Source organism: Leguminivora glycinivorella, chromosome 3, assembly GCF_023078275.1.
Source record: "Leguminivora glycinivorella isolate SPB_JAAS2020 chromosome 3, LegGlyc_1.1, whole genome shotgun sequence".
NCBI classification, from domain to species: Eukaryota; Metazoa; Arthropoda; class Insecta; order Lepidoptera; family Tortricidae; genus Leguminivora; species Leguminivora glycinivorella.
This window is the reverse complement of record NC_062973.1, coordinates 9,359,142-9,385,524: the sequence shown is the minus strand read 5'-3', so window position 1 is coordinate 9,385,524 and position 26,383 is coordinate 9,359,142. Positions and strand designations below refer to the sequence as shown.

The 26,383-nt window shown below is 36.0% G+C and overlaps 2 protein-coding genes across 4 annotated transcripts; one reads left to right on the top strand and one right to left on the bottom strand.

Annotated features, from left to right (window-relative positions):
• Positions 1-2,068: 2,068 nt before the first annotated feature.
• On the bottom strand, positions 2,069-8,452 carry LOC125242746 (protein FAM76A). Of its 3 annotated transcripts, none has more exons than XM_048151672.1 (8): positions 8,215-8,452; positions 8,008-8,072; positions 7,640-7,743; positions 6,578-6,687; positions 5,669-5,778; positions 4,607-4,728; positions 3,553-3,674; positions 2,069-3,008 (listed from the first exon to the last, which is right to left on the bottom strand). In XM_048151672.1, the coding sequence occupies exons 1-8, from the start codon at positions 8,308-8,310 to the stop codon at positions 2,775-2,777; spliced, it is 963 nt and encodes a 320-aa protein (XP_048007629.1). In that variant the 5' UTR covers positions 8,311-8,452; the 3' UTR covers positions 2,069-2,774. The 3 variants fall into 3 exon arrangements, with proteins under 3 accessions (XP_048007629.1, XP_048007628.1, XP_048007627.1); XM_048151671.1 differs by having other exon boundaries at positions 3,553-3,668; positions 4,598-4,728; positions 8,215-8,451; XM_048151670.1 differs by having other exon boundaries at positions 2,070-3,008; positions 4,598-4,728; positions 8,215-8,451.
• Positions 8,453-10,890: 2,438 nt separating this feature from the next.
• Positions 10,891-20,878, top strand: LOC125224809. Its single transcript, XM_048128274.1, has 9 exons — positions 10,891-11,066; positions 11,155-11,304; positions 12,978-13,110; positions 13,698-13,873; positions 14,571-14,764; positions 15,642-15,849; positions 16,457-16,511; positions 16,770-17,155; positions 17,308-20,878. The coding sequence occupies exons 1-9, from the start codon at positions 11,018-11,020 to the stop codon at positions 20,328-20,330; spliced, it is 4,374 nt and encodes a 1,457-aa protein (XP_047984231.1). The 5' UTR covers positions 10,891-11,017; the 3' UTR covers positions 20,331-20,878.
• Positions 20,879-26,383: the final 5,505 nt, after the last annotated feature.

The following is a 26,383-nucleotide window of genomic DNA, read 5'->3' as shown; positions in this document are numbered from 1 at the left end:
ACATAGTCCGTATCTTAAGGTGGTTAAATAAATGTTATAAATAAATACATACAGGACATTCTTACATAGATTATCTGAGTCCCACAGTAAGCTCAAGGCCTGTGTTGTGGGTACGCAGACAACGATAATCAATGTACTGTACATTTTAGGGTACTTAAAAGAATAGAAAACTGCCTGTATTTGTCCTTAATTGTTCTGGCGTTAATCTATTAGGTAATGTTTTCATCTAACCTTAATTGAAAAGATGAAATTCTAGAATTATTCTATGAAATTCAATTTGTCCAACTGTGCTTCACACGTAACAATATCTCAGTACCTTTGGTGGAATCAAATATGATAACTTTTATTGCTAATTTAAAAGTCGATTGTACTCGCTAAGTAAAATAGTTTGTTCCACATTATTTTATTTTTACAGGGTATATTTTGGGTCATAATCATTGGTAAGCCAAACAGTGTTTCTTTGATTTTGTTTCTACGTAATTAGTGAACATTTTGACCACACTTTATTGTGTGCCTTTATCTTGACAAATGAGCAGACAGCCTGAAATAATTTCTAGTGACAAGCAACAATATGATTGTAATCTCATCATTTACATAGTCAATAATGTTTATTAAAAACATTAGTGTGTCTTCAATATTAATTAATCTCTTGATTTTACTACTAAAGTTTAAGGCTCAATTAAAGTTGTTTACTTAAGTTATGTTTTCCATGATTAATCTTATTCCTGCGTTGTGTATATATCTGAATAACATCCAACAATAGGACAAGGTTATTTTCATTAATTTTATTAAGACTTTCGTTACCTCCAGTTTGTAGTTTTTATTTTTAGATTGTCGCTATAATCACAAATTCTACACTTCAAAACACTTGAGGTATTTTATGGTATGTTTTGTTTGATTTACAATAGGATATTAAAATGACCACAAATTTAATGGAATTTAAATGTGCGGTGTTCTAAATACATAATACGATGAAGATAAGTAGTACTTATTAAGTACCCATATTAATAATACAGCCACTATGCAATGTGGGTACTTCGGTTGGGAGGCTTGTCCTAATAGACACACATTAAAAAATGATGCATTGATTGATTGACTTCTGTTGAAATAAAAATGTTTATACCTACAAGCTAAAAATAAAACATGTCTATCGAAAATAATTGCTTGTATGCCCACAAGGTGCTTTTTCAAATATTCATAATTTCAAAGTACTGACTTAGTTGTTTTTAAAACTATTACTTTCCGGAATCGTTTTATATCACTTATCAGTTTCGCATTCACGCGCGCCCAAACTAATAAATAAATTCGTCTAAAACATCACACGCATGCAATGATATGACAATAATACTTATTTACGTTACAGTACCGGGTGTCTTTGCTATTTAAAACTAAGGCTACGAAATAAAAAAATGTTATTCATCCAAGAAAACCTATTGAAATAATCACAATTCTACTATGAATGCATTGAGTTTACTTAACATGTCTACATTGATAATAATAAAAAATAATAATGATTACTACAAGACTGGTTGGTCAATATGTATAAGACTAATATTCATGATTACAATTTTATGAAACGAATACGAATTAAACACCTTTGTAATTTCTTCGAGACTCAAGATGTTGTCTAATATTTGGTTTCACAATTAATTTAATATAATATTGAAGGCCAATTTCTTGTTAATTTCGTTGCAAACCTAGTGGCCTCTGTAGATCTTGTTGATAATATTGATCAGTGGCGGGCCGGTAAGTATATCCAATAAGCAGACAGCACCCAGCATGGTTCCTACGGCAGTATACTGCCTCGGCCAAGGTAAATTTACTTTAGCCATTTGCCGTGAGAGGAAATTGTCTTTCAAGAGCAAGAGTCAAGTTAGCAGACTTTTTTATTTAGGTGAGACGCAAGAGGCTAGTTTCCTATATTTGAAATAAAATATTTTATGCAGTGCACGAAATAAAGCACCACATAAGTAGAAGAAAAACATGGACAGTAGTTATGTTTAAAAATAATTTCTATTTAATAAGTCAAAGAGAAAGATATAAAGTAAATGAATTGACCGTGACGTCACTCCTCAGTATTTCACAGTAATTGCATATTAGCAAATCGTTTTGACAGTTCTTAAAAAGGAACTGATTGACTAGTAGGAAACTAGCCTATTGCCCTTGCCACTACTCGCTATACGTTACATAAGCTGGTTCAATTACGTACAACTCGCCACTAACAGGTATTATATAAAAGTTCAAACAGCACAAGCAGAAACCGACATACGTAAAACTGTTGGCGACCGAATTATAAAAAAAACAGACATGAAAATCATCAAGACTGCTCAGACACTATGAGCACCTTACTATTGATCACTATTGACCCGCAGAGTTTCAATCATTAAATTATTATTCGATTTTATTCAATCATCCCTGTAGTTTAGGTAAAATTGAGAAAATGTTGCGACAAAAAAATTAAAACTTAAATTATTCAATTGAAATCTACTTATGCTTAAGTTTTAAAAAGTCTACAAATAAAACCATTTGTAGAGTAAAAAAATAAGAGGAATTAGTTTCCACGTCTGATTCATATTACTAGTTTACCGGACTGTTCAAAAATTTGTTGCATTCAATAAAGATCAATTATGTGACCACAGACTATAACAATTAAACATTTAGAACGCTACGCCTCGGGTGCGGTCAGTTGACGTCTTGGCAGTCAAAGGGTACATCAGAAACTGATTATCAAATACCTGCAACAAATTTAGAAAAGGTCCAAATGGAGAATTGTCCTAATTGGTGCTCGGGCTGTCCGTGCCGCTACCGCTGTTCTCAGTATTGAGCGCAGTTTTCGTGTTCTTATTGTTCTTCTTCGCGGACTTGCTGAGCGTGGCGACCTCTTTCAGAAGGTTCTGGATCTTGCTGTTCATGAGGTTGAACTTGGTCTCGTTGAGGCGTTCCTTGTTTTTCATCTCGTTTCGGATGTCTGTTGTGTTGTTGTGGTGCTGCGCCTTTAGCTCAGTTATCTAAATTAAAATGAAAAACAGAGTTATAAGCGTCTGCTTAGTTGAATTTCATTAATTTAACTGACTTTTAACTATTATGTCATAGCTCAATAAAGTTTTCATATTCATTTTCGAAAAAATCAGGATTTTCAATTGAAGAATTAGCGACATCTAACGGTGATTTTATGAACTAAAAAAAAATAACCGTTTGGGGTCATTATTTTCAAATAAATCTTAATAGCGCGATTTAGAATTTTAAATTGAAGAATCAGCGACATCTAACAGTGATTTAAACAGCTAAAAAAAATGTAACCGTTTTTGGGTCATTGTCTTCAAATAAATCTTAATAGCGCGATTCAGAATTTCCAATTGAAGTATCAGCGACATCTAACGGTGATTTAATGAACTAAACTGTAGGCGTTTGATGACGTCTACATTGGGCACTGGCCGTGCGAGCTCATTGCCTCGAAACTTGCTTCGCACTCTGTGTACCTGGGTAATTTGTTGCAAAACTAATCTAGTGACTTATGTAGATATAATAAAAATATGATGTAATTATGCATACCAGTTTATCCTTAGCCAGCAGCTCGTTGTCCTTCTGCTGCACTTTCTTCTGCAAGCTGGCGATGGTCTCCTTGAGCTGCGTCATCGCCACCACGTGGTCGGAACTGTTCGGGTCCACTTCACCTGCAACATTCACAATATTCTGAACCTTACGACGCTTATTGCTGTGGCCTACATGGAGAACTTACGTTACCACTTGAAAACAGTGCATATGTAAAGAAAAGATTTGCTTGTATCTTTATATGAATAAACTGACAAAGCGGCTTTATAGAAATCGACAAAGTGGGACGTTTTAATAAAAACACTCGAATATTATGTAGGCCAAAATAATAAGACAGTGCTTAAACAACAGTGTTTCTATCATAAGAAAAAAATCTTCATAAATCTGGTAACATAGTAACATTGAATGAGACAGTTTGTGACAGTATGTATTCTTGCAAAGTTCTTTAGTTATATTTGACAAAATCATATTTGAAAATAGAAGTGCTAAGGGTGCTATTCTATCTGTCTAATAACTTAGTCTACTATAACTTTATTTTTGCTTGTTATGAGATACAGTCTCGCCTTCATTGTCAAGACAGCTCAAATATTTGTGAGAGCTTTGGCAGCTCCGATACACATACACACACACACACACACACACACTTGAAAATTTTGGACAAATGGAACATCATCCTATGTTAGTAAATGAGTAAAAATATCTAAGAACTTGTATTTTTTTTTCATAGTATTATCTTATGAATTTAAGAACTTTTGATACATTTTGAGTACTTCAGTCGATTGGAATCTTTTGTGCATGCATAGACCTTATGGTCACATTATCCTATCTGATATCGGACATAGCTAAGAAGGATGTCAAAGGAAAAAATCAAAAATGGCGTCTTTATTAAATATGATAATAGTCCTACATCGATATGGGACCAGATAATGTGAAAACACACTAAGAATTAATGATAAAATGATAATCATCAAATATCAACAAAAATATAACATACAAATAAAAGAAAGTCGCAAAAGAATGAAAACAAAGGAAGCGTAACAGTTACCTCGGTTACCTTGCATGGGGTTCATCTTGGATTTCTTCTCGAGCGGCTGCGAGTCATTCAGGGAGGAGTCAGAGGTGTTCATGGACTTCATCATGTCCGATTTACGCTTCTCCTTGTGGCTGCTTTTTGATCTGGAATGTTGATAAAATAATAATTTATTTTTTAGTATGGCAACCTGACTGATTCACTGAGCGCACTCTATAAAAATAAAATGCCTTTTATTTCTTGCTAAATATTTGGTTAATAATATTTGGTTGGCATGTTAAATACTTTTTTCTACTCCAGAACTGTTATTCGTCATTTACAGGGTTGTGCATAGATCTTTAAAACCCTACATAAAAGTCTATTCCCAAAGCCAGCGTCCGACGGCTTTCAGCGCATGCGCGCAGTATCGAAAAAACTGAAAATGTTTGGCTCTGTAACCATGGCAACGCATTGTTATAACGATAATGCGCGCGTGCGCGGGAAGGTTTTGGGCAGCTGAGCTGACAGTGCAAACCTTTGTGTCAAAATAAAGGAAACAGTGTGAATTTCACGAAAGTTATTCAAGAAAACTATTAAAAACGAAGTGCATGGTGTTTAACTGAGACAAAAAAGACTAGTGGCGTGGGTCGGTTATTAAGACGCCACGAGTATAAACCTCCTTTAAACGCCTATTGCATAAAATACTATAAATATTTGGTTATTTTTGGATCTGTTGCAAGAACGGGGGAACAGGGGTTCAGCCATCTCTCACTGTCTTGGGTCACGTGTATCCACGAAGAGCCAGCGATTTTGATGCCGTTATCTTCTCATTAGTGATGAATTGATTATATTAATAAATAGAATCATAATTATGTGTAAGCAACAATGTGGTACTTTTTACTTGGAAACAACAATCCTTAATGAGATTTCGTAGTCACTCAAATTTTCGGGTGACTTTTTCTATATATTTATTTAGCTTTATGGTATTGTTTATCAGACATTTCTGCTTCATTTTTATATTACAAAAAAACAATCAATAAAAAATAGGGACATAGCTATTGCCATTGAGTTTACAACTTAATCAATAAACATGTAAGGTCTACTCACTTGTGTCCCCTATGCTTGTGTTTATCCACCGAAGAAAGATGCTGTTTGGTCCGTGCCAATGCCCGCTTGAGAGACTGGGTACAGAGCCAACACAACAGCTTGCCGTCAACCTGAAGTAAATAGGATCATTGGTCAACTCAGTTGTCTAGAAATATTTATAATATAGGGTTGTTGTCGATTATGAGTCTAGCCCTTAGTGAAAAAGGGGTTGGAAACTTGAAAACCCCAGAACTCCAGAGAAATGTTCAAAGGTTTTTGAAAACAAAGTGTAATAAAAACAGTTGCAAATGTCATATCTTATACTTTTAAACGAGCAATTCTTGTATATTTATTTATTTATATATATATTTATTTACACTGACGATCTCGGAAACCGCTCTAACGATTTCGCAGAAATTTGTTATGTGGGGGTTTTTGGGGGTGAAAAATCGGTCTAACTTATCCTTAGGTCCCGGAGAACGCGAATTTTCGAGTTTTCATGCGTTTTTTCGCGCGCCCTCGTGTGCAGTAGTTGTACTGTTAAGACAGAATTCTTTCGGTCGATGTAAGTACTATTTATTGCAAACACTAGATGGCGACACAGGTCAAGGCTAAAACGAATAGAAAATACACTATTTGAGTTTTTGTGGCGAAATGCGCGCCATCTCGTGTGGAGTAGTTGTGTTGTTAAGGCTGAGAATTCTTTCGCTCGATGTAGGTACTATTCATTTTTGAACTAGATGGCGACACATGTCAAGGATACGACAGAACCGAGCTAAGCTCGGTTGCCCAGATATTATTACTTAAAGGACTAGAATTTTTAACCGGAATAATAAAATCCTGCCCAGATGCCTAGTAAACTAGGACCAATCTGGGAAAACCTGGATGGCAACCTTACCCACAAACAATAAGTAACAGTAAATATCATACCTTTTTACTATCGTCATGGCGGTCAAAGGCGCAGCGTTGCTTGCATTGCTCGCAAGTGACCGCTGGGCCATACTTGCGTTCGGAATTTGCACAACGCTGACATTTATTGCCTGGAAAGAGAATTTTACATTTCTTTTTATTTTAATCATTTTTTTTTAAGTAGAGGGATCAGAAAGGATTATTTTAATTTAAAATAACAAGTCAAAATGTAGTTTTTTTTTTTTTTTTTTTAAGTACAACAAGCAGGTAATGGTAATGTTGAGCGAACTTCAATCAAAGCACTAAGATCACTTGGCATAATAACGAAATGGGCATCTCGAAGTACCTAATACAAATAGATATAGCCTAAAAATAAAACTTAATTAAATCTAAAAACCTAAATACATAACCCTAAAACTAAAAATGGTAGAATAAATTATATAAATGGTAGAATAAATTATAGTACATAATAGGTTTGTAATTTTGATTGTTATAGCAGTGGAGCATAAAAATATTATGTTGCTGGTTCAGTGTTTGATTTGACACCAAGATAATTTCATTTAATTTAATGTAAGAAGGCACTGGTCCCACCGCAAGCTAGTAAGCTATGAGCTATCGGCTACAAAAACGAACAAAAGATAATCACTCCCGTGCAAATAAAAGAGACACGGCGATTTTAATAGCTCACCGCTGGGCGAGTAACTATAATCATCACCGTGTCTCTTTTATTTGCACGGGATTGATTATCTTTTGTTCGTTTTTATAGCCGATAGCTCATAGCTGACCAGTGCCTATCACAAATGAAAGTATCAAAAATGACATAAGGTACAGCGGGGCAAATCTCAACTGGGGGGCAATTGTAACTAATCGATTTTTTCCATTACTACACCATGATGTTGAGTTCTACATGTATCCACTGAATACGCCTACCATATTAATCGGTGGACACTCTATTTAATAATGCAAAACATTGTAAAACTTGTAAAAAATGGACCCGTTACATTTGCCCCCCAGTCGAGATTTGCTCCGCTGTACCTTACACAAATATCAGACTTTCAAAATTAGAAAAAAGAAAAGAATTACCAATGAAGGCAGCTATAATGTTGCAGTATTCACAAGCCGAGGGTTTCCCATAGGCCTTGACGTTAGCTTCACATTTCTTGCATATAGAAGAGGTGTTTGATTTACTAAAATCATAAAAAAAAGAAATTAATAAACTTTCTCACATTAGTGAAGACAATACATATTTGATATTAGAACAAGTACGTATTGAGATCACTATAAAATAAATGTTATAATCAAATTTATATTACTGAAATGCGCGACGTAGGAAATAATTTCAACCAAATCTGTAATGTCATCTCTTGACCTCAATAATTTACGCCATTTATTGATGAAAGTGACTATTCTTTTTAATGATGTTGTGTTTGGCAACTTGCTCTGGCACTGACCTTGTTTGTTGAAACTCCGACCGGCAATACGTACACTTGACGACAGGGAAAGATCCGCGACATTCCTGGAACCCAAGATTGCGTTATATCAAACGTGCGTCATCAAACAAGTAACACAAATAGCACTTACTGAAACCACTGCTTCTAGGAATCTCAACCAGTAATTTAACTTAACAAATGATCCTATCGTATTTTGCACTTAAATACCTTGCAGAGCTGTTCTCCTGGAGACAGTTCTTCAAAAGGATGTCTCGAGAAACAGCGAGAGCAAGCAAACATGGGGGTGGAAGCTGTAGAACTCATGATAAACAGAAGGATGAAGTGATTTTGAGAGAACGAGTACAAAACAAAATAAATTTAGTGACGCACTACAAATAATTTGAAAGACAATGTATTTATGACGACGTCGCGACGTTATCTACTGCCGCCATATTGAATAGCGTCAGCACGTCAGCTGTCGCCAGTGTTGCCAGATTATAATTCTGTAAATCTGTAGGCTGCGGCCAAAATATCCGTAGAATTCCGTAGATTGCAATTTAAAAAATCGTAGTTCTACAGACTTTTCTTTTAAGTTTTTATGGCCGATTCCGTCTCTAGAAAAAGCGGAAAATTAAAATAAAATAGGATAATTAAAAGACACGAAGAATTAAAATTTCGCGCCTTTTTACTGTGACACACCTCTGTTTGACAGACTATATTGAAGCATAAATAGGGTTGTAAATAGAAAAAAAACCAAATGTTTTTTTTCAGAATTGTGAAAAAAAACATGAAAAAAAACCGAGCACCATGGTTTTTTTTCTAAATATGGTTTTTTTCAGATGAACAAATAATACGACATTAACGGTTTTTCGTGAGTTGTAACGTGTTTCAATAACAATCACGTACGTTTTAATTCAATTAACATTCAGTATACAAACGTTTATTGGGGAATCCCCGATGCTGCGTGTACCGTGGAGAGGCGGTGGTGTTGCCAACAGTAAATAGTGATAACTACCAACTACAGATTTCGTAAATGTTACTTTTATAAGACCAGAAATTAAAGTTATTTGATTAAATTCGTTTAATAGTTAACATTAAGTCTAAAAAACCGTATAAAAGTATTAACTACTTTGCAAATTTTGAGTTTTCGTGCTTTAGAAAAAAAACATACTCCAGAAAAAAAACTGTTTTTTTTTCACGGTTTTTTTCATGTTTTTTTTCAAGCCAGAAAAAAACCCGTTTTTTTGCAACCCTAAGCATAAATAATGAGTAATGAAAAGTAGAAGTGTTCTACTGTGTTTCTACTTTTTCGCCATATTATTACAGTGCGTACCTACACTATTGGTACGCTTCAATTCCGTTCCCTTTTACTACATTAGTGTAGCCTTAGAAAGTTACATCTTGTACAGCGTGAGCGGCGTGTAACGAAACGCAAAAGTATAAATAGTCGCTATAGTCCGAATTGAGTCCGAAGTGAGTCCGAAGCACATCCGAAGCGTAACAGACGGGAATCACGTTTCGTTATTAGCAATAACTCACAATATCTTTATTGCTTACATGTATAATTTAGTAAAAAATTGTGTTTATTGGAATTCCGTAGAAATTTCAAAAAAATCCGTAGGTCTGTGTTGAAGCCCCGAAATCCGTAGATCTACAGACTTTTCCGTAGATCTGGCTACGCTGGCTGTCGCTGTCGCCTGCCGTTTTAGGGTTGACCTATGAAAAAAAGTAAAATATTCAATAAAATTTAAGCATTGATTTCATTTTCATTTCAATTTTTGTAACAGAGTGATTAAAAGTGTCCCTATATAATTTGATAAAAAATATCGATTTCATTCTTGTTTTAATTGATGAAAGATCTTTAAACAACTCCATGCTGAAAGCAACTGCTTAAGGGCTAGTTCAGACACGGCGGAAACCGCGCGGATGCAAACCGTGCGGATCAACCGCGCGGATCTTATTTCAATACCATGGTACCAGAACGTTCACACTACACCGCGCGGACTATGCATCCGCGCGGTAGCCGCAACTCGACCGCAAGAAAATGAAAACGCGCGTTCGCCGCGCGGTCCAAATTCTATGACGTTGTCTACGCGTGTTCAGTTGCTTCGCGGAATCCGCGCGTGCCGCATGTTACATGACAATGGAGCGCTTTGACACCGAATTATTTGTAGACGAAATTGAAAAAAGACCAGCGCTATGGGACATCCAGTGTACAGATTATTCCAGTAAAATAGTCAAAAACAGAGGTAGGCAGGAGCTGGTAGAGATTTTTGGTGACAAAGAGGATTCGTTGGCGAAAAAAAAAATGTTTGGTTAGTTGGTACTTTATTTACAATTTTCTACAGTAGTTTTTTTTTTATACTACGTCGGTGGCAAACAAGCGTACGGCCCGCCTGATGGAAAGCGGTCACCGTAACCTATGGACGCCTGCAACTCAAAGAGCGCACATGCGCGTTGTCACCCCATTAGGAACTTGTACACTCCATTTTGCATTTTACATGTAAATTCTATATTTTTATATCTTGCCATTCTACGCGACCCTCATTTACAAAGTAATGAGCATATCTATCTCTTATGTTCAAAGATGACGGTGTACTTCTTCCTGCGTACGATCTATTAAGATTTCTCATGGGTGCAGAGTATAAAGTGTTTTTATACCGCACACCATCTCTTGTTCTAACAAAATTGTGTATTATTGAACTGAGAGGCTGTCACGTCACATCACATCGCACCGCACGATAACCGCGCATGTCTGAACACTTTCGTTCGCTCGCGGATTGGATCCGCGCGGATTGGGACCGCGCGGAATCCGCCGTGTCTGAACTAGCCCTAAGCAAAAAACTTTTTTTTCTGTTGTCATGTTAAAGTGTTATAGTCTGTGGTCGTATTTCGACTGTTGTTTGTTGTATGTGCTCCAGTGTGGTTTGACATTTTTATTTCGTATTTAGTGGGTTCTAATTAACAAATACAACAATAAACGTGCTTATTATGATTTAGAATTAGTGCCACATTTAATATACAAGTTATCATGGCGATCCCACCGTTTCCCTCACAGGATTTAGCCAAGCTCGTACTGGGTAAGAATCTTTCTTTGGCGGGAATTTATTAAGGGATTCTAACGGACTTTCAGAATCTATTTTCACCCTACGTATACGATTGTTTCAGGGTATCTCATAGAGGAACAGTTAATGACAGCATATGATGAATTCCTGCATCAGAGTCCATACTTAGATGCTGAAAAGAATGAGTTTGACAGGATCGCGATGCAGCCCCTGAGACATCTTCTCGGAGAATATAGGGCGGTCAAAATTTACGGTAAATCTTTTGCATTCATTCTAATTTAAGCTTGCAAATGCGAAGTTCTCATTTTTGCCGCAAAACATAGGCAGGATATATCAGTAGGTATAGTAATAATTAATAACTATTATAATCGTCAATCTTTCCATTGTTCAGTCAGTAACTCCCCCCTATTGATCGCATATAAAAATGAAAATATTAGATGAACATTTTTGATGTGTGAAAGAATATTTGTAATCATAATGATTGTTGTTGGTAGGTATACTTTAGTATTCATAATTAGGGCAATTTTATTGATATAAGAACTATGTCATATTGATGATGTAATTTATTAAGCAAAAAAAAGGTCAAACAAACGACAATAAGACAATACAGTTGAAACAACAATGTCTACAAATAGGGTTGAACAATTTAGTAGGAATAGGTTTGGTAGGTATATGTTTATCTGGTAGTTGAAGAAGAAGCAAGTAAAATGAAAACATGCCCCACTACTTTCATCACAATATACAAAATATACATACATACATACAATCACGCCTGTGTCCCATGAAGGGGTAGGCAGAGCACATGAAACTACTCAGGTTTCAGTGCCACTCTTGGCAAATAATGGGGTTGAAAGAAAACGAAACTGTGACATTGCAGTGACAGGTTGCCAGCCTCTCGCCTACGCCACAATTTAACCCATATCCCACAGTCGCCTTCTACGACACCCACGGGAAGAAAGGGGGTGGTGAAATTCTTAACCCGTCACCACACGGGCAAACAAACATGGGTATACAAAATATGTCGGGATAATATTCATAATACCCAAGATAATCTGTCTTTAATATTATTGTACTGGCTGGATTATCAGATTTTATTATTCATTAAGTACTCAGACTCACTTTTTCAATGCCTATACTTTTAATTTATTAAAAAAACGAAACTTCATTTGATAGAGAGATCTTTTTCTATACCAGTCACACAAACTATTCTACTACTAAACTCCTTCGCACAAACTATTGTAGTTAGAGCCTTTCTTTTAATTGCATTTTTTTTTTGTGTCTAGTGCCTATTTTATTGTAGGCAGCCTGTAGTTAAAATAATGCCCAATGACATTACATGTTGCCTTTATAATGGGTAATTATTCTTTGTTAGTAAATTTAAGATTGTTTTTGTTAGTTTTGAGACCATACCTTTGATTATACTTTAATATTTATATACACACTTTTGAGGTTAGGTTTAACATTGAACAAGACAAATTTGTTTACATTTCTAATAAATCTGTTAGTCAAACTTATATCTCTTTTAGTCTCCTTTTTAAACAATACAATGTTTGCAACACCAAATAATCATAGTCACTCATAATTATTTATGCCTGAACAAGAAACATAAGATGTGGTTACTAGTCTAGCTTTTGATTGTCAGATGATTCTTGTATATTGGTTTTCAACCTTTTGATAGTGATAATAAAGTCATAATTAGGTACTAGCAGTATGTTTTAAATATAAACCTAACATCCTGTTTAGATTAAGGGTCAGTTGCCCCAAACTGTCTGTCACCAAATTTATTTGTATGGGATTTTCCATAGACTTCCGCTGCATGATGTTGATGTGTCAACTGTGACTGTTGTAACTGGCCCTAAAGAAGCAGCAAAATGCAAGATTCAAGAACAAACAGTAATTAATTTTCCTATACTTGTCTTGTTGCAGTTGAGAGCTGTAAACCTATAGCATTGAGAAGGAGACTATTTCAATGTCCAAATTTACTGGAAGTGGTTAAACTTCTAATACAGTATGTGGATGTTAAGAGAGTCCAAGAAGATTTATGCAGAGATCATATCAGGTAAATAGTTGTACACTTAATATGTAATGTTAAATTTAATTTCTGCTTGTTTTTGTTTATGGAACTTATCTATTATCAATATTGCTATATTTTAAATACTTTCATATATTTTTTTTTTTTATGAGGAACAGGTAAACCATTTGACCACAATCTCACCTGATGGAAAGTGAAAGTATTATAATTTTAGAACAAAACGGGACTTAATCGCGTAAACACTTACATTTATATTTTTGGCCCGACGGTTCGAACATCACATTATGTTCGTGGTCACGGGTAGACCCGTTTAGTTCTAAAATTATGAGTGCAAATTGTGTTAGTCTAAATCAATATACTTTCATATATTATATATACTTTTGTGCCATTATTGGGTATAACATAAGCCTCCATTACTTATTCAACTTAACATGTAAGGTTGATACATAGTCCCTAATGATGAAAAATATATTATCTAATAACAAGTTACAGCTGGAGGTCTGTGAATATATGAATGAAGAAATACCTTAATGATGGGTGATAAATGTAAATACATTACTTGTATTAAAAAAAAATACTGAACAGTTTTTTAAGTAAGTTTTTTTCAATTTCAGTGCTGATTCACAAGAGCCAACCTCCCGAACTGGATGTGAAGCATGCCTGTCCCTCAAGTTGGAGAGTTGTGTGTGTTCTAACAGAAGAAGAAAAGTCTCGAGCACATCCATCAATAATTCAGAGTCGGTTCAGCCTGGGCAAACAAATGCTACAAATGTATTATCTGACTTGTCTGGTAAGATGATCATACACATGTTTTAATAAATTTCATTACAATTATTTAATTATTATGAATCTACTAACATAGTTTGTAAGTTAAAATTGTTACTAATATATTCTATGGATCAGTGGTCTGCAATAAATGTTTTTTATTTTTTATTTTTTTATTTTTTTTTAATGTACTTCACAACCACCAATGAATTTGTATACCTAATGTTGGTAAAACATAGTGATACTAAGAAATTATTTTGTAACAACTATGTACTGTACCTATGTTTAACAAATAAATTGATTGATTGATTGATTGATTGATTGATTATTGATTTACTATACTTAATTCCAGAAATATTATGAAAACTACTTTTATATGTGTTATTATTTTTTTCAATTTCATAGAATGATTGCTTATAGTTCACATCTGATATTAATGTATGATAGAAGTAGTAATAAGCACATTACGAAGCACATTCCGTAACTACGTCGAATATTTCAATAGCCATATAAATGCTGCATGATAAATGATAAATGTTAGATATTTCGTGACTTCTTGTATCTTGTGGGTTGTGGGCCTCGTGGCCGACAAAAAAGGTCACCATTTTTATTGTAAATCATTTATTTTTACAATACATTTAGGTTTATAGCTGTTTTTTTTTAAATAAGCTTAACATATGTAATAAAATAAACTTATTTCATTGCAAACTTATATTTTACAGGTAACCAGAATCTCGATAATAGAAATGTTGGAGGAACTGCAAATCATACAAACCCATCAAATATTGTTAGTCAACAAGAAATTCAGACGGGCGATTACCCTGGAGTAGCTGCCCCAAATGTCGACCATAACAGTATTATGCCTAGTCTTCATTTACAGCCAAACCCAGATATCACAACTACGCACCCACCAAATGTAAGTCCATGTGTTTTGAAAGTAGTTCATAGGACGGTTGCAGGTGCAGGGTAGATTTTCTACGCGTGTATACGCTAAAAAGATTATTATTTTGGGCGTTACGCGCTTTTAAGCTCACCTTAATTGGCCAATCGTGTAAAAAAACATAAAATGGTATTATTAGACTTATATTGTCCGGGATATAGACGTGAAGTGAAAAAACATAAAATGGTATTATTAGACTTATATTGACCAGGATATAGACGTGACGTGATTACTTGTTGATTTTTATTGAGGTCCCGATATTTCGACGCAGTTGCATGCATCATGATCATGGGAAACTGAAGCGGCGGCGTCGAAATATCGGGACCTCAATGAAAATCAAAAATTTAATCACGGTCCACGGTCTATATCCCGGTCAATATAAGTCTAATGAAACTAATCGTGAATTATTTAAAACTCTTAATGGTATTATTAATATTATAAGACGGATAGAAACAAAAAAATCGGTTCGGCCGTTTTTGTGGATACTAACCCCCTTATTCATAAACTTTCACTAAAGTTATCAAGCCGATAAAGTTCGTTTGTCTCTTTCCGACGTATTGGTGTGATAGAAAAGGACAAAAGAACTTTATCGACTTGATAACTTTAGTGAACGTTTATGAATATTTAAGGGGTAAGTAGAAGTACATAGCTGATGATTTATAGAAACTGTGTGATTTACGGACCCTTATACTTGGCTAGTTTTATTCAAACTAGTTACGAAAAACTACGATGTAAGACGTAAACACACATACAATTTCTAAAAATAATATGCGAATGTTGGGGACATAAATTGTGTAAGTTTTGAAAAAATATGTAGTTGTAAATTTAATTTAATTACGTATTATATTTTCAGGTATCTAGTAACGCAACAGCTTTGGAGTGTTCACAAAATATAGCAGAATTCAACACTGTACTGGACCAAGTGTATAATAAAAGCAATGTTATGGGAAGTCTAAGAGACAATAATAGTATGATGAGTACTGAAACTACTAATAATAATAGGATACCTAACTGCCAACCTGAAAGTTTTCAAGATTTTAGTACGGGAGTCAGGGGACCAGGTATTCTTTTTTATATAATATATAATTACTAGCTTTTACCCGCGGCTTCGCACGCGTTAGAAAGAGATATAAAGTAGCCTAAGATGTCACTCTCCATCCCTTCAACTATCTCCACTTAAAAAATTACGTCAAATCGTCGCTCCGTTTGGCTGTGAAAGACGGACAAACAAACAGACACACGCATTTCCCATTTATAATATTACTATGGATAAGAATAACCACAAAATTAAAATTTTGAAAAATCCGCCGACCGCAACATAGTGGACCGATTTTTATGAAACATGACTTAGAACACCCCGACTAACTCAGCTTACAAACAAAAAAAACTAAATCGAAATCGGTTCATCCGTTCGGGAGCTACGATGCCACAGACAGACACACACACAGACAGACACACACACACACAGACAGACAAACAGACAGACAGACACGTCAAACTTATAACAACCCGTTGTTTTTGCGTCGGGGGTTAAAAATGAATGATATTAAGAGTCAAACAATGTTACTAGGATATTCTTACGAAAAATGAACGCCATCCAATTTTATGTCAAGTCTAATGAAATAAGCATTTGTGTTGCTATTAATACTATTAATCTATATGTTACAGGTGAACCGCCTGTCAATGTGCCAGATTCTAGTACTACAGAAAATATAAATGTGTCGTAAGTTTAAAATTTTATTAACTAACATTTAGGGTCTCCCTTCACGTCGGCAGTATCCGTTACAAATAAAATTCTTTTCCATAAGAGCGAAAGTGACGGCCTAGCATTTTTAGGTATCGGCCTATCTGAGTCAAACAACGTATTTGTCGTATAATATTTAATATTTATTTATTTGCTTTTACTGGTTTCTTGCGGCTCGGTGTGTAGACGCTAAAAGTTGCTAGCAAATAACCTTTTAATAAGCATTTATTTTTTCAGATTATCACATTCTGATACAGAGCCAACGACGTCAAACAAAAGAACTGTAAAGACATTTCAGAAAAGAAGCTGTGCCTTTAGAGTTGGAAATATGAAACACGATGTTACGGAAATAACCAGTGAAGTAATAGATATTGACGATGACACACCACCATATCCAAGGCCAGAAGATCAAAAAGTGACCATTCTGTCAAATGTCAAAGTTGGCAGTGATGAAAGACTAATAAAAATGCCTAAAAACGCAACTTCAACTCCATTATTACAATTTCAAACGATTTGCCTTAATGGCACACCTATATTTAGACCTAAAACAGCAGAACAAAAACTGATATATACCAAAGATGAAATTATGGCGATGCCTACACTTATAATAGTCCCAGCATCAGGTAAATTGCTTTGTTTGAATTCAAATTTAAAGTTCTCTACGACACCAGTTTTCAAATTACAAAACATTATCTCTGTATAAACAAAATAAATTGGTAACCATTATGAATCTCGCTGCATACCTATATTAAAACTAGATTTTTCATAATTTCAGGTCCATCAAAGACTGCACCTACAGGTTGCCAGGCACCAACCATTTCAGCCCAGAGTTCCAATATAACGACATCGACAACTTCCGTTCCGCCTCCACTTACGCCTTTAACAGTCGATGTTTCCAATAGTTCCTCGGTCACATGTAATGTACCGAATATCCATAAACCGCATGAAAACATCGTACAAGATACTACTAGTCACCCCGGCTTAGTAAAAACTGTAGAAACATTAAAAAACGCTACATCAGTACCTAAAGATAATACAATTCCAGGCTCTAGCTCAACTAGTACGCCACAGGGACTACCACCTACGAGAAAATCCTCATCTACGCCACGTCGACAAACATCACATGTTAGAGTTTTGGATTTCACCACTCCAAGAAGGATTCTAAACGAAGCAATTAGTGAAAATCCTAACGAGGAAGCAGCGTCTGACAAGCATGTTGAAGTTATGATAAGTAAAAGTCCTAATGTATCTTTTCCTCGGGGCTCAGTAGTCTTAGATAATATTAGACAGTCAGACACTTCCGTCGATGCAGATAAAATGAACGAATCAAAAACATCAGAGGCAAATAAAATTGTCACGAAAAAAGTGGAAAGCAAGAAAAGAGATTGGGATGCTGATCTCCGGGCATTAGTAGCAGGAAGTCAGCAGCCCATGAAACAACGCATGCCTCCACTGTCGCCCAAATCTAAACCTAAACAAAAAACAAAGAAAACTGTTCTTGAGAAGGAAAATGTAAAAAATAAGTCGACAGTAAGTACCACAGAAAAAACACGGAAAAAATCAAGCGTCAAGAATAAAGATTCGGCTAACAGTAAACCATCAAAGAAAAAAGACAAACCAGAATTAGCAGAAAGGCCTGAACAAAATGTCCCCAGTCCTACAGTGTCTCCCATAGGTATAATGCAATATGCTCGAGAAAAAAATGCATGTGAACCTGAAAAAGTAAAAGATAAATCAAATGACGAGGACCACATTGTCACTCCTGAAATCGAAAGATTGTCTTTAAGAAATGAGATTGGAGGAAAGCTCAACATTTCAGATATATTAGAGACACCATACAAACAGGCATTATATGAAATTCAAATGGAGACTCCCAGGTTTTTGGGGCCAGACTTACCGGATGATCCTATGTCAGATATTAAAATAACGGATATACCTACGCCTAGATTTTTGACTTCGAATACACCTTTTACTCCGAAACCTAAGCAAGCCACGCCTTCGTCTTATTCTTCTCGCCCGACAGACTACTCAAGTGGCGGCTCATATTATAAACCTGACGACCAAGATTATTTACGCATCGTGGATGATGCGATATGTCCCGTCACATCTACCCATTCTAAAGACAATTCTAAGGAGAAAGTCCCCGAAAGCACAGCCGGTCCTGATCCAAAAGACAAACAGACTAGACGAAGTAGTAGATCTCGACCAGTAAGGCAGTGTACCAAAAACGTCTCTTATTATAATAGTCCATTTAATACCAAAATTACGAATTCTAACAAAAAAGACGACGTTTCATCGTGCAGTGATTCAGTAAGTGCTAATAGTTCGTTTGACAATGCCGTGAAAGAAGATGTTCCTACACCAAGAACTGAGAGAAGGCATTCAACAAAATCAGAAAATAGGAACAAACTCAACTTATCTAAAAAACGTTCCCCACTCAAGAAAGTTACACAGAAACCCTTTATGAAAATAAAACCACGACATACTCCAACAAAAGATTCTTCTAGAAAAAGCAATAGAAAATCCTCTGAATCATCACAAATTTCGTCAAAAGGGTCCAGAACCAAAACGTCTAGTAAAGTTTCTGGCACTCCATCTCATGCTGCTTCTGTACCCACCAAACGTCGTCGCAAATCTGCCACGCCTCGAAAACTGCATCGTACTGAATTAAACTCTTCAGGCCACGACTCTCCAGAAGCACCAGTGAGCAAAGAAAAATCTAAAAGTGAAATTCAGAATCCTAGCGTATCTTGTGCCCAAGATTCTGATACTGAACAACCTCCTCTTCGATGGTCCGACGACGGCTCTCAAGACAGCAAAGCCCAGGGTGAAACTGAATCGAATCGCGAGAATGAAGATGAAATATCTAAGATTAGGGAGTATATAGACAAGACTATGGACTCGAGTCATAAAGATAATGAAATATCCCAAATAAAAGAGTACATTGACAATACGACGGTCTCAAGCCATAAAGAAAGTGAGGGCAGTTTACAACACGACTTAGTGAAACGCGGATTTGATATAGAGACAGCCAAAAAAATAGAAAGGGATTTGTTAAGTACACCAGTTCCAGAAGATAGACCTAGCTTACCGTTAATTGTTGACGAGGAAAGGATCAATAAAAATTTAGACACGCCGGCAGATAGTGGGGCAACATCACCGAAAAATACTGTTGTTAATGATGAGGAGTTTTTAGAGGAAGAATTTAGTATCCATGAGTGTCAAGAAGGTAGTGCTAATTATTTAATAGTTGAACACGATGGGATACCGCGTCCCGAAATACCGCCAGAAGAAGACCCGAAATTGAAAGATAAATTTTCGTTGGAAATATGCATTGATGATGGTGATGTTGTCAGATTAAGAGCTTCGTCATACAATGTTCTATTAGATGAGGATTTTCAAGATCTCGGTGAGACTATTAAAGAGACAGAGATGGCTGTCAGCTCTATTTCAAATATTGATAGGTTATACACACCAATGAAGGACCATATTAGAGCTCAGTGCTATTCAATTTTCGATTCAACATTGACTAGTATAGATACTCCATTAAGAGCTGATAGTCCATCTCGGACACAAGAAACGATTTCTGTAACGATAGAAGAAGAAGACCCGGAAGAAATACCTGTATTAAAGGAAAAAATGGAAAATAGAAAGAGAAAAAGATTACGTTGCAGTTCAGATGAATCTCTGACTGATAATAAGAAAGTGAAACCGGACACTCATATTATTTTGACAAAAGATTTAAAGAATATGGACATAGAAGTTTTATTAACCAAATTACATGGATCTACGAATTGAACGCGATTTTCCCGGATCGAGAATAATATTTCTTTTGACATTATTTTACATTCATGTTGACTGTATTGTTGTATTAGGAGCAGTAGTAGTGGAGCAAAATAATTGTGCTTAGAACGATCTACATATTTCTTATTTGATAATAGAATTGTTTGTAGATAATTTATTTGCTTTGCTAATTCTGTTACTGATTCTACTTTGAGATTTTTCAATGAATTATTGATCAAATAATGGAGATTTGATTATAACTTATTTTAATATCGTTCAGACAGTTCAAATATATGTAACAATTAGGTATTATCTGATTAACCGTATGACCGCCGGCGATTTTTCATACTGGTGTTTAATAGGTTAAGAAAGATACGACTTAGAAGACTGTGTACAGATTATGTACGTGTAGTGTAGGTAATGTAAGTGTTGATTGAGAGAAATATATTTATATGTGTAAAACGCATAACACAAGATAGAATTTTGTAAGCATTGTATTTAATTATCTCAATATGGTCTAATTTGTTATAAGCATCCTTTGTATTTAACTGCGCTGGTCACAGTTAATAACGTAATTAACGTTAATAAATATTTTTTTGCAGTTGCATATTTCATTTTTCCTTATATCCTTTGAAATGTTGTGGGTAATGAGGAGGCACATTCAAAGATTATGACAGATGGCGCCACCTTATTAGTCAATTGCACAGATAAAGAATTTCTTCATACGTGAGAGCGAGAAGATATTCTTTTCTCTCTCACATATGAATGACAGTGTCATGCCTAGACGCGACACTTGCACAGGCGCCGCCTGGCGGGATAAAATGTCAGTATGCCTCCAGGGCCGTGTTTTATAAACTTACAAGTTTACAGGCGTTTTCTGGCAACACTTGCCCCGTTTTTTACAATTTGCGTTTTATAAAAGTACTGTGTTACAATTTTACAGGTTACAGGAACAAGTGCCTGTAGCTTAACCAAAGACAAAAATATGGGAGTTTAAGGCTCCCCACAGACAGTCTTAAAAATTCATAATCTTAAAAAAAACTTGTATGCAATCTGACAGTTCAGATCTGTCAGTGTCTTGTCAGTGTCAGTTTGAACTCTCAGATTGCATACAAGTTTTTTTTAAGATTATGAATTTTTAAGACTGTCTGTGGGGAGCCTAATAGTTTTAAACTCATAATCGAACAGGCGTTTTATAAAAATATTGTAAATTACAAGTGTAGGTTGGTACACTTGTAACAAAAACTTACAGGGGTCTTGAGTCCTGTAACGGCATCTAAGTAGTTCAGTTTTCTCGGTTATTTCATTCAACAGTGTTAATAAAATGATCCGTCTCTTGAGAGATTCTTCATCCGATTCTTCAGATGACGAGATACCGCGACAGCGTCGACCTATATAGGTTGTTTCGGTCTCGAAAAAATTTGGACTTTCGGACGCCGTACGAGTTCAACGAACGATTTAGAATGAACTCCACGCAAATGGTGAACATGCTTGCCGAGATTGGAGATTCCTTGGAGTCCCCGACCAACACCAATCACGCAATGAGCTCGAAGTTGCAGCTCTGCGTTGCCTTGCACTGGCTCGGAAGTGGCTGCCAATACCAAGTCAAGTGTGTGCAAAGCTGTCCATGGCGTTGTTAAGGCTATAAATAATAAACGGCCCGAAAAGTACTTCTTTACTACTGATGAAAACCGCTCTCAACCACTCAATTTTGGCTTCATTTCTGGCCATAGTTCCAATAAAGATGCAATAAATTAAATTAAACTTTTTAAATAAACAGACAAAGCTTCAAAGTCCCGACAGTAGAACAAGTTTTTATGACAGATGTTTTTTTTTAAATAGTGATGTCCGCCACACCTGTAGATGTCACTTGTAATCGAGATTTACCGTGGTCCATTACAATTGTAAACTTTTGTGTGTATTTATAAAACACCTGTAATCGTGCACAGTGCATTACAGGTACCTGTAGCCTGTACACTTGTAACCTGTAACTTGTAACTTTATAAAACACGGCCCTGCCCCCTCATTATAAAAGGTCGACCTCATTGTTTAGGCAAGTAAGAACTTTATCGCCAAACGCTCGCGTCGCGTGAGTTCGTAGCACGCTAGAAATGAGAGATGGCCGATGACGAATGGATTGATTCGTGGACTTCGTGGAGCGGATATTTTTATTGGGATATACAAGGTGTAATCGTAAGTGTTTTCAGGGTTCCGTACCAAAAATGTAGAAACAGAAACCTAATGTTGTGACTCTGACCGTATGTCTGTCTGTCGCACCACTATCTCAAAAAAGATCTGCTATTGATATGAAATTTGGTATATTTATGGAAATTATGAACATGTTCACTAATTCGCTGAGAGATGGCGCTATTTATGTATTAATTATTACCTACTACGAAATCCAGTATTTAGAAATTTTAGAACTATATGAGCAAGATATAATTTTAGGCGTGGGCGATTCCGTCTCGCTCTGCCGGTTTCTTATTATTTATAAGTATGTAGGATTATGCATCGACGTATTCAACGTGGTATTAATGACCGATTCGTTCAGCCCACTCATTCATCAGTGAAAGCGTTTACTCCACAGATGTCATATATACCATAGATCAAGCAAACGTATCTACTTAGCGTGTCAAATGAACTCAGTGAAATCCACTGAGTTGTCCGTCTTTACTCGCAGCTTGCAGCTTTCGGGCGTCAATTTTTGTAAATTGAAGTCAACCAAAACATAAAAAATGCCTCGTTACGTGATATTCAATTGCAACAACACAAAAATTATGAACAATCAAGAGCCTGAGACATATTTAAAATTACAGGCAAGAATCAACTTCAGTACAAAATTTTACACGCTCGGCCCCTATACAAATATATGAATTTGTTTCTTCTATCTAAATTAAGTTCTGTGGTTTACTCTTTGATTAAGCTGTGTGATAGCTTGTTAATTAGATATCGTATTATCTGTATCAGTGGCAATGATGACACCCGACGGTGCAAATCATATGCTAATTCAACGCTCCATTGCCGGCTAAGGTCCGTTCGACTTTGTATATCGGATAAGGCAAGGATATTGAACGTTAGCGTCAGCAAAAAAGCTATACGCGCCCGGATTCACGAATATTTTCGTGATTCTGTTCTACCAAGAATTTGGGTTTCGAATCATAGAAGTTGATACTTACTTCAGAAAGGCCTTGCAAATAAACCTTTGGCAATCGACGCAATCGTATTGCGATCTAAAATAGTGTTTCGAAAACTCCGCTTGCTGAATTTATCCCCATATAAAACTAATTGTACCATGCTTTGCAAATAAATAATTACTAATTAAAAACTAATTACCTAAGTGTAAACTAACAAGGTATCTTGATAATATTTGGCGCTTTGGCTGTCACAGTAGGTACTCGTATATTCGATGCTACGTATCTACGAATCAGCGAGTCTCGCAGCCTCATTACTCGTTTGGTAAAATTTATAACAACCGCTCGACATAACATATTTAGACCAAAATATAGGGCGTTGTCGGGAGTAGTTACTTATAATAGGTACCTACTATTAGCGCCTTTAAAGTTTTTCACAAGAAAGGCGCGATATTCAAATTTTCCATGGGACAATACGGCCTGATTTAGATTGCATGCGATTTTAGTTAAGTACATTGCGGGTGGTTGAGGTTACATACAATTTTGCACAGACATCAAATACCGCAATCTAATAAAATTCGTATGCGACTTCTCGTACCGTTTAAATGGGCCCTAAACGTCCACGCTTACATTTTTTAGTTTGCCGCTTTTTCTAGTGACGGTAATGGCTTGACATATTAGTTACCTATCTTTCAGCGAGTCACACAGCCTCATCTTGTTCGGTGAAATTTATAACATCCGCTCGACATAACCTAGACCAAAATATACAGCGTTGTCGGGAACAGGGAAGGGGTGTCCGGGAAGTGGGTCGCGACGCCTGACACAAATAGCGCATCCCGCCACGTGGTACCTACTCCGATACTTGACGATACTATAAACCTCTACAAAGGATACCGTCGAACTAGCGTTACCATAGGTAACTAATTGCTGTTGAGAAAATGTTCAACAATTAATTATGGGGTGAAAATTACGAGAAACCATAGATTAAATATAAGAAGATCATACCATCCCATACATTGAAATGCGACCGCCTAAGAACGCGCATACACTACACCACACATAGATGGCGCCACAAAAAAATGCCTTGCCATCGATTATTTGTAGATTGGCGTTAAGTGTCACTTTCGAGCTATAAATCTATCTCAAAAGTGACACTTAACGCCATCTACAAGTATAATCGAAAGCTACAAGACATTTTTTGTAGCTCCATCTATGTGTGGTGTAGTGTATGTGCGTTCTTAGGCGGATGCATTTTAATGTATATGGGATGGTACGATCTTCTTATATGTATTTAATCTATGGAGTAACTTAAAAACACCTGTTAATTAATGATAACATTTGAATTCTGTGTCTGGATTAATTTATTGCCTGTATAAGTCGTACACACTGTAATTTTGTTACAGAACATACAGAATAAAATGATTTTTTTCTACTAGAGTATCTAGAAATAGAATCGCCCGTGACACCAGCGGCCCTTTCGTTATCCGGTACTTATAAGCAGGCAAAGGAGAAAAGTTCGAATTACTCAACACGCAAGAGGAGCTCATTGAGCTGACCAGTAGCCAAAGTGAACCATCAACTTGGCATTGATTGGCACATTTATACTGATGGCAGTCAGACTGATGTCAAGGTTAGGTCTGCTTTTGTGATCATAATTTTAAGCTAGGAACAAATTATGGGACGAGCCGCGGAGTCGCGAATCTAGATAATGAATATACCTACACTGAATTGTGCAAACTATCGGACGTTAACCGTGGACGTGGGCTTAAGCGCACGGACGTCATCTTACTCGCTGGATGTTTTAAGACTGTGCACACTTGACAGTAGCGGTCGTCAGCCGCGTCCGTGTGACGCGTCTCTTAATTTGTTCCTAGCTTAAAACCCAAACAATCCACTGCCAGCTCAGTTTGGTCTGACCAATGAACATAATTAGTTGTTAAGTGTTTTTTTAGGGTTCCGTAGTCAACTAGGAACCCTTATAGTTTCGCCATGTCTGTCTGTCCGTCCGTCCGTCCGTCCGCGGATAATCTCAGTAACCGTAAGCACTAGAAAGCTGAAATTTGGTACCAATATGTATATCAATCACGCCAACAAAGTGCAAAAATAAAAAATGGAAAAAAATGTTTTATTAGGGTACCCCCCCTACATGTAAAGTGGGGGCTGATATTTTTTTTCATTCCAACCCCAACGTGTGATATATTGTTGGATAGGTATTTAAAAATGAATAACGGTTTACTAAGATCGTTTTTTGATAATATTAATATTTTCGGAAATAATCGCTCCTAAAGGAAAAAAAAGTGCGTCCCCCCCTCTAACTTTTGAACCATATGTTTAAAAAATATGAAAAAAATCACAAAAGTAGAACTTTATAAAGACTTTCTAGGAAAATTGTTTTGAACTTGATAGGTTCAGTAGTTTTTGAGAAAAATACGAAAAACTACGGAACCCAACACTGAGCGTGGCCCGACACGCTCTTGGCCGGTTTTTTATGTTTGATTTTAAAACTGTCACTTGCTTACTGCTAATAAGTTTATGTGATTTTTTTATCACCAATGTCCGTAAAGCATTTGTAAGATTAAGATACTATTGTTTACAGTAACTGTTTAACTGTTTAACTAATTTAACATTTTAATTTTTTTTTGTTCACAGAACTAAAAACTTGTCATCTTGAATACTGCCAAGGTTTTCCCTAGACCCTCGGGGGTCAGCCAGTAGGAGGTTTTTCATAAAAAGGAGTATAATACCAACAGGTTTGGAGTTCTTTGTATCTACGTTACGAGTATTTAATATTTTCATTATCATCAAATTTTTCGAACTTAATAAGTAAATATCTGGGCAACCGAGCTTCGCTCGGTTCTGTTTCGTATCCTTGACATGTGTCGCCATCTAGTTCAAAAATGAATAGTACCTACATCGAGCGAAAGAATTCTCAGCCTT

What these genes read in the sequence shown, in the direction of transcription:
- LOC125224809 (XM_048128274.1), top strand. Translation starts at nt 11,018, where the DNA reads ATGGCGATCCCACCGTTTCCCTCACAGGATTTAGCCAAGCTCGTACTG. An exon ending in TAGGGCGGTCAAAATTTACG is followed by an intron (nt 11,305 to 12,977) that starts GTAAATCTTTTG and finishes GTCTTGTTGCAG; the next exon opens with TTGAGAGCTGTAAACCTATA. An exon ending in TACGGGAGTCAGGGGACCAG is followed by an intron (nt 15,850 to 16,456) that starts GTATTCTTTTTT and finishes TATATGTTACAG; the next exon opens with GTGAACCGCCTGTCAATGTG.
- LOC125242746 (XM_048151670.1), bottom strand. Translation starts at nt 8,310, where the DNA reads ATGAGTTCTACAGCTTCCACCCCCATGTTTGCTTGCTCTCGCTGTTTC. An exon ending in GCCATGACGATAGTAAAAAG is followed by an intron (nt 5,779 to 6,577) that starts GTATGATATTTA and finishes TATTTACTTCAG; the next exon opens with GTTGACGGCAAGCTGTTGTG. An exon ending in CACAAGCATAGGGGACACAA is followed by an intron (nt 4,729 to 5,668) that starts GTGAGTAGACCT and finishes TCAACATTCCAG; the next exon opens with ATCAAAAAGCAGCCACAAGG.